Source organism: Electrona antarctica (genome assembly GCF_951216825.1).
Source record: "Electrona antarctica genome assembly, chromosome: 6".
Taxonomy (NCBI): domain Eukaryota; kingdom Metazoa; phylum Chordata; class Actinopteri; order Myctophiformes; family Myctophidae; genus Electrona; species Electrona antarctica.
Window position 1 is genome coordinate 30,988,934 of NC_136811.1, and position 12,351 is coordinate 31,001,284.

Consider the following 12,351-nt stretch of genomic DNA (forward strand, 5'->3'; position numbering starts at 1 on the left):
CTCCATGGGGAATCCTTTATTAATGCCAGACACAAGGAAGAGTGTGATCACTAAACCACAGTTCTCACCTGTCCTACATTGCTTAGAAATATTCAACCCAGGCCCAGATTGCTGGTCTAGCGGTCCAGGCACCTCACAGTGTGTCGCGGGTCTATTTCTCCCCATAATATATATATATATATATATATATATGGTCCATGGTTTCCCCGGATGTGTACCCTTTTCTTAAAAAAAAACAATGGAGAACTTCTTTGACCGGACGGTGGAAGAATATGGAAGATTATTATTATCATTATTATGATTATTATGTTACTATTATTATGCTACAGCCTTCACTGAATAAATAGTGAGTTTAACTGAATAAACTTCATGTTTATCGAGTCAAAGTCAACATTAATGAGTTTTTGGATGTTTTACTTTGAGAGGATGTTTACAACTGGCATGTTGGAGTCCACACAAGAAAGGGTTTACCTTGATGTAGTGGAACGTGAGGTGGTGGACATGTTGGTGAGGTTTGCCTACAACACCTCAGAGGTGTCCATCTCCTCAGCAAATGTGCAGGCCCTGCTAGGAGCCAGTGTTGCCAACTCTCATGAGAGAAATAAGCCAGCCCACCTCTAAAAACAAGCCAACTCTTGCGAGAGAAATATGCCAAATCTGGAAAAAAACAAGACAAAAGTTGCGGGAAATAAGCGGACTTGACAACCCTACTAGCAGCAGACTTGATGGATGTCTCAGATGGATGAAGCCTGCTGTGACTACATGGTGTGTCACGACCATTAACAACTGTAGAGGTCCACCTAGGAAGAATTCCTCTCTCTCCCTGTGGACAGACTGACCGAGAGGGCATTTGTATTTGAGGCTGCCATCTTGTGGTTTAACTGTCCTGACCTCAGGCAGAGCATTTGACAAGGTTCTGTAGAACATCGGTCTGCCTCTCATAAGTCCCTCCTACGTCCACAGTTATCGAGTCCCTGGATGTGATGAAAGATCACCAGGGCTGTTAGAGGTTCATCTCTGAGGCCAATACCTAACAGACGCTTATTTCTGAGGCTGAGGACCAACATCTGTCCTACCGTAACACAGCACGCCCCTGTAGGCCTTCACTGTCCTACACACAGGCACAACACCAGAAAGAGACCCAATGATCTCACTGTACCCTGTTTCAGCACAAAAAGATGTTCTACTGCTATGCCACCAGAATGTGGAATGCTCTACCAACAGGCATAATAATAAGTGTGACTCCTTACCCTCCCTCCAAACCGCTCTAAAAGAGCACCTACAGGTGACTGCAAATATTGTCTCGAATATAAGACGACTCCTCATTTGTGGAGGGGACAATGAATGTCAAATAGTCTAGTCCCCTGATTATAATACGACCTTGTTTTTTAGGATATTTCCATTGGAAAAAAACAGTCTTATATTCAGGCCAATAGGGTAATTGGCCCCTGTAAAACGTCTAAGCCCATCATCAGAAATGATGGTTATCCTTTTAGCATTCTTGTGTATAAATCTGTGCCAGCGTTGTTGCAAATTGTTAATAAAGTATTCAATCAATCTGTTCGACAAATTAACTTTAACTCCCATAATTAACATTGTAGCATTTTATATCAAGAGCAATCATTTAACATTTTCGAGCATACATTTCTCACTCAGTTTTTGTGTAAAGATTCAATGAGTCAGCCCTCCGAAGCACATGTACTTGACATCCAAGTACTCGTCTATGCCGTATTTGGAGCCCTCACGACCCAAACCAGACTGTTTTACCCCACCAAAGGAGGCCTCGGAGGTGGAGATGATGCCCTCGTTTACTCCCACCATGCCTACTTCCAGTGCCTCCGTCACCCGCCAGATCTGACTGATGTCCTGGGAATAGAAGTAGCCTGAGAGGAAAGAAACACCGATGTCAGGGCTCCAGAAATATGTGTTTGCTGTGACTCATCCTCATGTCCATCCATTATACAAAATGTGATGACCACGCCAAGATTTTATACTCGGGGCAGCCAATCATGACTAGGTCCTCAAAGCCAACCCAAGCGAAAATAGGCCAGGCTTTACCTGGCAAAATTAGGTGCACTCACCAGCTAGGCCCATTTGAGATGCATTAGCAATAGCCAGTGCTTCTTCTTCAGTATTAAACCTGTGAAGATGACAAGGACATTGTACTTCATCATCTAGGTCTAGGACAACCTTGCAAACAATAGGGTATCAAGGGAACTATATGTACCGGTATTTGTACTTCAACCCTTCTCTGGTCAAGAACGTCACTGATCTTTGTTTTATGAACAATAGTTTACCACTTAATGAGCAACTCCACAGTTAACGTCTGTGGATTAAGTGTCTTACTGAGAGAGGCAATGCATGACTTATTAATTTACTAAATGTAGCTTCTCTCAGCCACTCCAGGCATTTGAATTAACATTCTGCTTGTCAGGTGTTAAACTATTTCTAACTGCACTGAAATTAAATTGATCTAATGCAATGCCATAGCAAAACCAAGGACGTAACACATCTGTTTTGTTCTACCAACCTAATGACAGGCAGCAGGGGGCCAAAGGTCTCCTGTTGGGTACACAGCATGTCTGTGGTGACGTCTACCAGCAATGTAGGCTGAACGAAAGAACCATCAAGACGCTTGCCCCCCCTCAGTACCGTGGCCCCTCGAGACACAGCATCTGTTATCTGGTTTTCCACCTGACAAATATTAGAACCAGTGTTAGCACCACACAATGATTAACGGCCACCTCCAGATGTGCAATGTACCACTTCTCTCCTATATCTACCGGTGAATTACCAGCCTTTCAGGATTTTACCAGCCAATGTCAAAGCTAGTGGAGAAGCCGTAGTCAAATTCTTAGCAAACTACATTTTGCAAGTCAGGTGGAAACCATGTATATCTAAAACCGTCAATTTTGAATATTTTAAAATTGTGAAAATAACTGGTCTGTAAAGGTTCTAAATCAATTTACGAAAAAACACAAGTTGAACTATGGAGATATAATGAAGATAACAAAGTGTGAATTATGTTTTTACCTTCTGGGCAGCACGCACATTGATGAGGGGTCCCTGGGTGGTGTTGGGGTCTGAGCCGTGACCAAGCCGGAGTTCTGTGTCCATGGCCTGACCCAGCTTTTTAACAAAGTGGTCATGGATGCCATTCTGGACCAAGAACCGATTAGAACACACACATGTCTACGGATGCAGAAAGAGGCTCATGAGTTTATAATCACAATGCAATTTATAGTGTCTTGCTTCTATCGCATGATTTGGATTAGTATGGCACGGTTGGCACCTATCTTTACCAACATAAGGACATAAGGAAGGCACTATAGTAACTCATAACGTACCTGGCCAGAGTTCCTGAACTTGGAAGCCATGGCCCCTGCCACAGCCTTGTCCACATCAGCACTGTCAAACACAATGAAAGGGGCGTGGCCACCCAGCTCCATGGAAGTCTTCTTCACTGTGTCAGCAGCCTGCTTCAGTAAGATCTGGGCAGAACACGTTGGCAAGAAGTTATATTGATGTCCATTACTTTTATTGGCAGCAGCCAAACTGGTGTTCACTGGTACAGTATAAACCAGACAAAATACTTGTGTTACATATTACACAGTCATATGTGTATGTACATTGTATTGTACAAAAGAGTATTACATGGTCATCAAGAAGAAAGAGAGTGCAAGTATTCAATTCTGAAAAGCTATACATTGCCGACAGCATTTCCTGCATTTAGGAGTGTATATCCATACATTGTAACTTGATCTATATCACGTTAAGTAATATCCAAAAGGAAAGTTAACTTTCAATAATCAGTCATACAAATGACAATAAACAAATAAACATTACTGGAGAGTTGTCCTACCTTTCCAGTGGCTGTAGACCCGGTGAAGGAGACCATGGCTACTAGGGGGTCAGTGCAGAGGACCTCCCCAACAGATGGAGTCTTCTCTCTGGAGCAGGGCACTACATTAAACACTCCTGCAGGGATGCCCGCCTGGCCGGCCAACTACACACACACAAACGGTAATTTACTTTTCCAGACATTGTTCAAGTAGGTTGGAGAACAAAACAATAAGTTTCAGTCTCATATTGAAGTTTTGACCAGAAGAGAAAGGGTCTAGCCCCCCCGGGCTAGACAAAATTTCAGGCCCCCCCTGGGCTGTGCGGTGCGGCCGGAATTTATTTTACGTATTTTGTTCTAATTTCGCTGTAATTTTGGGGTACCCAGCCCCCCCAAAAGAGAAAGGCAGGCAGACAGACAGACTAGTCGCTGAATGCAGGCTGCCATGCACAGCGACATTGGCAGGGGTTTCCACAGCTACCCCACAACACAGCGTCACTGTCTGAGCAGAAGCTCTCAATGTTTTAACCATAATACTAAATGTACAATAACCTACAATACAATAACCTAGCCCAATGGTAAGTCCGCCTCTGAAAACGCACCATTTAACATTTTATACAAGGGTGTTATTTTAACAGTCAATGAGTTTGGCTATTTATATCATCCCCATTTACAAACCAAACATTGTCTCGGGTACATTAAAATAAACAATGGGGCGTGTAAAATAGATACTGTAACATTTTACATGGTCAGTTGTCAGGTGTATTAAACAGGTTGTTTCAAGGTGTGTGAGAGAGTGAGTGAGAGAGAGTGAGAGAGGTTGTTTCAAGGTTTGTGTGAGAGTGAGAGAGAGAGAACTGACCTCAGCCAGTGCCAGGGCAGACAGTGGTGTGTCTTCAGCAGGTTTGACAACCACAGTACAGCCAGCAGCCAGGGCTGCACCAACCTTCCTGGTTATCATGGCACTAGGGAAGTTCCACTGGAGTGGAGACACAGAGTGAAACAGACCATTAGTGCAGGGATAAATACCGTAAGGTCTATGAAACACTATTCATCCTACACAATAGTGGAAAAACATGCAATACATTAATTAGCAATAATTGGGACCATGGGCAGTATTGTCTCTAGCCACAATTTGCAACTCTAGATTTTTTTATAATGGGATGAATCTAGAGTTGCAATACCCTCCATTGACTCCCCATTCATCCAATTTGCTTTTGCGATCTGCTTGTATTAAATTACATTAAACTCACCAACATTGCAGCTGTAGGCAAAGCTTGAATTATCCTCTTTCAATCTGCCAAGCTTTTGTTTCATAAAAATCCACACTAGACATTATGTTATTATGTTAACAGTTATGTTACTTTCTGTCAAGAAAGTGTTGGAGTTTGGAAGCACTCGTTTTTATTAACGGGTCGCGCTGCTGCCTCCTGTATTATGTGCAAATGTGAAACGGGTGGTATGCAGGGCGGTTCAGTGACTTCGACGAGTACTTCTAAACTCCAACACTTAGAAAAAGAATCACCTGAAGAGAATTTCTTGACAGAAAGCTCAAATTGCTCATTAATGGCAAAAAATGCAGCCGTAGAGTTACAGTTTCCAAACAAATTGTAATAAACATGAATTTGTGAAAAGTCAAAAATGGCGTTCCTGAATGTCTTCTTCATATCATAATATGCCCATGTGCAAGATCTGTTCAGACAGACAGTTTTGTAGGATTAGTAGTAGGATAATAATTATGTCTCATTCAGACAAAGTACCGCGACAGACAGTGGATGGATACATATATAGCGATTCTCCCAAAATGCTACACACATGTGACATCACAACAGAAAGAACAATGGTTAGTAATTCAGTAATAAATAAGAGCTTGTTTTAAAGCTTTGGTCATGCACTTCCTACTCATCGGTTTCTCACTGGGGTGATGACAGAGGCCACGCCAACTGGCTGTTTCAGCAAGAGAATCCTGCGATCCCTGGTGTTGGGCTGGACGATGTCTCCGTACACACGGCGAGCCTGTTCAGAGAACCACTCCAGGAAGGAAGACGAGTAGGCTATCTCTGCCAGAGACTCCTTCATTGTCTTACCCTGAGAAATAAAATCAGGCATACATGGACTTAGTAAACTAGTAAAGGACGCTTTAGTATAAAGTTAAAATAGTTACATGTAGGCATGGGTTTGGCGTGGTTTAATTATTTTTATTTAAGGTTAGCCACTGTCAATGTCTTATTGTCAATGTCTTATCTTGAACTGATTATCCGACAAAGGTCGCAATCATTAAACATTTTGTTTATTCATAAGCTGGTCCAGCCGGCTCATTTCTACTTTGCACCATCATCCATTTGCATGCTGTCTTAGAACATCCTTCTTTACAAGATCAGCATCCTATGCCACATTTATTACAGCAATTACCAGGAGAAAGATGTTAGCCACACATACAGCTAACTGAGAGAAAAACACTGCTGTTGAGCAAGCATTTGCCAAATATATAATCCGTTTTACACTTACAGTGCTACAGTTAGTATAATTTTGAACAGAACAGTTACAGTGATGAGGTAGCAACACTCACACACTCAAATGTGATCAGCTTAGCCAGGTCCTCCTTGTGCAGTGTCAACAGGTCAAACCATTTCCTCAAGAGGACACTTCGTTCCTACAGAACAGACAAAATCAGACGATAAAGCAAAGATATGGTTTTAACTTTTCAAATAATGAAATTTCCATTCACTTGAGTGTACATACATGTAGAGTAATTAGCTGCTGAGTAATCAGCTGCTTGAAAAGCGGCTGGACAACATGTTCACATATCTCTACTATAGCAACCGTAGAAGCGACCTAGTGGAAACATTTTCATCATTGGCTGCCTCTAAGCCAATGGGAGACTTACCAATAAAACACAGTCTGAACGGCATAACACCTATATTGTGATGGGTTTTATGACGTTCTGAAGTGAACGCTGCAAAGTGAAGCCGTGAGCTGAGGCAGAGGCTGCGGCAGCACACAAACTGATTATAGATCTTCATAAACGAGAGCTTTCTGCAGCTGGAAATTATGACCGAGTTATTCTTGTTCAGGTTTTTTTTCCTAATCTCTGCAAAGGTGGCCTTGTGGGGTGTCATCTGATTTATTCCACTTCCAAACTTAAAAAAATAAAAGGTATTTTAAAGCTAATTTAAATGTTTTATTGAGAAAATGTAAAGAAAACAATCTTCTTGCAAAAGGGGATGTTGCAGTGCGCATTGCACTGTAACACTTGCTAGCTCTAAAATGATGGAAATGATTACAGACTACTGACTATTCCAGAAGTTAATGAAACGGTGATTTGTCAGTTTTTTTTGTCAGAGCAAACAGTTCAGATATTGTCTATGACCAACGGGTCCGGAACAGCTACAGAACTACATTCAGGTTTTACTGTGGAATGAATTAGGAGACAGAATACATTGATAAGGGACTATAGTGGAGACAACACAGCAGGAAATGATGATCAGTGATCCGCACTCTGCTGCGCTTTGAAGTGAAGCGAAACCACAGTTTTTTGGAGTATTAGAATATGTTTGTTTGGTGCGCAGCCGAATTCGATTGAGTCTTCACACCTACTAAACAAAGCACACTTTCCGACAATATGCAGCAGGATTCGTTTTAATCGCAGTATAGCATGCTGGTGTGAACTGTGAATGCCACCTTAGTGGTAATAGATGGGACTTGGGAATGCCGTGTATTTTAATTCATTAAACTGGGGAAATTAACTGAGGGAGAGCCCCTAATTATGACATGATAAGAAAGCATAGGCATGGTGCAGTTGTTCAATATTAATACGTTTGTTACCAATTTAAAGGAGAATTTCACTGAATTTGACAAAGAAAAACTAAAATCTAAAATCAGTGTTTTGCTTACATATGGTAATCATGCACTTGTCTATACATTAAATAGAATACAACTAGAAGGCCTGTGGAGTCCTGGCTTTTATTTTCTATCTCTGGGACCCCAATTTATATTGTAAAATCACTGTTAGTTTAACTGCACTATTTGTACACTCTTGGAGTTACAGACCCATAAGGGTCCATTTGGTTCCCAACTATCCATTTAGCTGGGGACCCCCTGGAACTCCCTCAAAACCTCTCATATAGACTGTGTACTCATTTTTTCTACAATGCTATACACTTGGGTGACTTGGCTCATAGTGGGGCAGGCATGAATCCTGAATCTCCATTTTTATATTAGGCGTGATGAGAAATTAGAAACATGCAATACCTTAGCAGTGTACTGTTTCCATGTGTAAAAGGCCTTGTGGGCAGAGTCGACTGCTTGCTTAGCCTCTGCTGGTCCACAGTCTGCGACTTTGGCAATCTCTTCCCCGGTTGCTGGGTCTACTACAGGGAACGTCGAGGCTGCAGAGATCCAATGACCATCAATGTAGCCCTGAGTTCGGAGGAGTTGAGCACAGACGTTGAGGCTATACTTTCGCTGCATGGTGGTGATGGACTGGCCTGGAAAAACCTGATGCAGAAGATACCGTGTTCTTAGCAAACAGAAACTCCTCATTGAAAACGTAATGTTACACTGCAGCAGCCTTGCAGAATCTCAGCGACACTGTGTGTCAGTGACTGCACCAGACGAGTTTCAGCCAGCTTTGAAGGCGGTCACATCAAACACGTGATGTTGCTAAAAACTACAATAGTAAACCATTAATATCGTCTTCATCGTTGACTATATAAACAGGTCCTACTGTACGTAGTTACACAAGTGCATTTTTTAAATGAATGTGTGACAATCTCTCTCCACTCTAAATGGAGGTCTGGGGAAACTCACTCATATTGGAAACAGTGGATAGAATTACAGAGCACTGCTGCTCACTCCCTCTGGCGTGGCTAAACTGGAGTGGTGATATAGTGTTAAGACCAGAGAGAGAGAGTGTGAGTGAGTGTGTGTGGTGTGTGCGTGCGATTTTACGGCTCTGTCAAGGCCCTACCCATACCGTCAATGGCCCAGCCCCATTCTATCTACTTTTCACTTCAAAATCCCAGTTTTATTTTTGAGAATGAAGCAAGCCTGGGATCAAATGGATACATCTTTCTTTGAATTAGCTATGCCTTCCAAATGTATTGCATAATTTGCAGGGCTAAATTATGTTAACAGCTGAATGTTATTTTATAACCATAATTAATAATTGGCTTATTTCAACAGAGACAGATACTGATGCCAGCCACAAGGTTCAAGGTTCAGGTGACAATACAGCAGCATTATCAGCAGTAAAATTCTTGTGCTGCAAGCTTCTCAACAGTGTGCAGAGTGCACAAACAAACATGTTTTCTTTATTACAATGTTTTGATATAACAGAACAACAAGGCACTCCCACACACTGCTACACAATACACATCCATTTGAATTCAAAACAAATGTGCCCTTAAATTAAAAGACAAAACTGCCAACAATGGACAAATTTGAGATAAGCCATTGCAATCAGCCGGTCAACTCTCACAAAATAATTTCCTATGACATTTCCTATTCCTATGAATCCTATCATTATTGTGTACTAAGGACAAATGTGGAAAGTCTTCAGTGTCTAGTCTACGCTGGCAGAGTTTTTCCAGCACCTGGAGAGCAGTGAAGCGTTGTCAGCCCTGGCTTCTGCCCTCGGCTCAGAAGCCAGGGCAGATGTTAATATACTTTTTCATGTCAAGGACCCCCAAATTGACACTCATTAGCCCGTGGACCCCCATTTGAAAATACACAAAAACACTCATTGGGCTAGATTTTGCAATAGCAACTTTTTTTTTTTGCTATGGCAACATCTAGCCCAATGAGTGTTTTTGTGCAAAACTAATGCTTGGCATGGCTTCAGCATCATGAAAACCCCCTAGTTTGATATGTCACATGCTACTTAAAGCATAAGGAAATTTAGAAAATATTGCCTTATAATAGGATGTCAATGGTGGCCATACTGTACAGGCCATTTTCAACACTTTCTCCTCAGACAATTCCAGGCAACTTTTGTTCTGTTATTCAGGATATATTGAAGATACAAAATCAGCTGAGTTTGTTTTTTTTGCAATTAGATTGAGGTCAAATTACATTATTACTGGACTAATAGAGGAGGTAAAAGGGTATATAGGTGCCCGTCCGTCCGCCACCCTCGGGTAAATGATCTTGAACTTGAAGCCTTTTATGTTGCGTTCACGCGAGGCATGCAAAGATGACAGCAGAGCAGACAGTTGTCACTTTGTATATCTGTAGAGAGATCTTGCTCACGGTCGTTGGAACCAACTTGGAAGTCATCAAACGTGCGTCCGTAACTAGTGATACATGTGTCGGAGGCGCGGCGGCGGAGATTGAAAAACAACAACAATCCAGCATGGAGTCCCAACTGCAAGCCTGTTATGGATTTTATTTTGAAAAATCGTTTGAACGAACGGTACACTCGTGACCAGACCTCTTGCTGATCGTAGAGCTACATGGACCAGAGGTCCAGAGCTATAGGCATATATGCATTGGTTGGAAACGGACTAGATAGAATAATCTAAATTTTTGTCAGGGTAAAAAAGCGGGGAGAGGGATTATTTTGTATTGTTTTGAACCCAGCTCAGGTTCAATTTGTATCTTTTGCAGCAGCTACAAACGTCGGATTTGCTTCGTAGCTTCACGTCGCTGTATCTGCATCTGCCCCAGTGTGTGAACGCACCATTAAAAGACTCGTGCTGGAAAATGTCCAAATCCATAAAATACATATAGGCCTACGAGTCTAAATCTTAGGCTAGGTTACACTTATCCCTGAAACGTCCTGTCATGAACCATGGCTAGGTTACACTATGGATTCACTTGCTGTTTAGGTTAGGCTAGTATACTCACCACAGTCTGGTGGTGAGGTTGATTGATGATTGTCGGGCGGAATGAAAATTCCTCCAAATGGTTGTATCAACAATAAATCTAACAAAACAGTGCAGTGGGCCAAGGCTCAATTAATAGTCAACAAGCAAAATAAACATTAGCCTACAAACTTTCGATGGTTGGCGTTCTGCCCTGCACACACACATGGCTTGATTATGTAAACTACGGTATGCCACATTACCCCAGGCGACCAGCAGGGGCAACATTCTGTGTGTTCTCTCACACACTAACCTCGCGTCACAAGGATGTACACACACACACACACGAACGACACAAGGAACAACACAAACTCAGTTGTATCTTTAATTGTCGTGTGACTACTGCCTATATCAAACATAATACAACTTACAGACATTCACATGGCACATGAGGAACAACCAAGACCGTAAGAATGAGAAACAACGGAGGGGAATTACTTTATATTCCACCATTTTTATTAAGTGGTGCAACCACTTCCTGGCTGGGTGGGTCTGAGCACGGAAATTGCATTTGGTTGGTTTTCAAAACCAACCAAGTGTCACTGTTGTGCAGCCTATCACACACATTAACTGTACTGTACTGTACTGATACACCTGAAATCATCATATATACAGTCTGTATATATGTTGATTGCAGGTGTATCAGTACAGTACAGTACAGTAGAGGGACCCCCTGGGCCCCCCACATGGTAACTGTCATTTTTCAACCGTTTCGGACACGGGACGGCTCGCCTGAATCGGCCCGGCCCCCTGGGCACGTTCCTGGGGAGTCTGGAGTCTGGACCCCAACACGGAGTTGCACCACTTACTTCACACGGGTGTGATTTTGACATTACAGGCTCAGAAATTGCTTCATCCATTTAGTGAATATTGTAAAGGGTTAGAAAAGAACAGTTTGATATCTGAGCGACTATACCCAACACAATTAAACCTACCATTTTTCACGAAATAAATACCGGTATCTATATACATCTGTATGTGATGTAATGTTACAGACAGACAACATGCTCCAGTTCTATTGGCGGTTCACAAATATGTAGGCCTAAATATTCCTGAAGTTTAAATCAAAGTACAATGAAATTCAACCATTCTTCACTTCACTTTCACACACAAGTTAAGCATGGTTGAATTGATACTGTATATAATATAATGGCAAACTATATTATAGTTTGCCATTTTATTCATATAATCAATTATCAAAATCAATGTGCTCTAACTTCTGTGCTTAAGGCTACTTTATTTATGCCATGAATTAATGGAATATTCAGAGTGATACTTTTCCACTAAGAAAAGGCTATGAATTAAAATCTTTCTACCATCTCTGCACTATTCTTGGATTATCAAAAGATAATCATGGAGTGTTTTACTCTTTATGTTTCACAATTCAAAATACTCTTGACAGTTCAAGAAGATAAGAGCTCCATATCTCAATTATTCTAATTGTTCAGTGGCTTGACAATCAGCACTCTTGAGTATTCTCCTTGACTTATGAACCCCACTTCTTGTACCTGACTTATAACACAGCAATTGTTGTGGCCCTTTGTCGTCTGAGCTGTAATTAATATGTCAACTCTTATTTGCTACTGTTTTGATTAATAAACAAAAAGGGGGAAAGGGGTTATTGACAATAATTTCCAAAACCTGCTG

The 12,351-nt window shown here is 41.6% G+C and overlaps 1 protein-coding gene across 2 annotated transcripts; it reads right to left on the reverse strand.

Annotated features, from left to right (window-relative positions):
• Nucleotides 1–1,454: 1,454 nt before the first annotated feature.
• On the reverse strand, nt 1,455–10,929 carry LOC306924436 (succinate-semialdehyde dehydrogenase, mitochondrial-like; the record flags this gene model as incomplete). 2 transcript variants are annotated; one of them, XM_079502939.1, is made up of 11 exons in its annotated part: nt 1,457–1,883; nt 2,082–2,140; nt 2,531–2,694; nt 3,034–3,192; nt 3,348–3,491; nt 3,863–4,006; nt 4,704–4,820; nt 5,759–5,929; nt 6,411–6,494; nt 8,093–8,338; nt 10,688–10,929. In XM_079502939.1, 10 exons carry the CDS (start codon nt 8,309–8,311, stop codon nt 1,672–1,674), a joined length of 1,473 nt encoding a protein of 490 aa, XP_079359065.1. In that variant the 3' UTR covers nt 1,457–1,671. The 2 variants fall into 2 exon arrangements, with proteins under 2 accessions (XP_079359064.1, XP_079359065.1); XM_079502938.1 differs by lacking the exon at nt 10,688–10,929 and having other exon boundaries at nt 1,455–1,883; nt 8,093–8,383.
• Nucleotides 10,930–12,351: the final 1,422 nt, after the last annotated feature.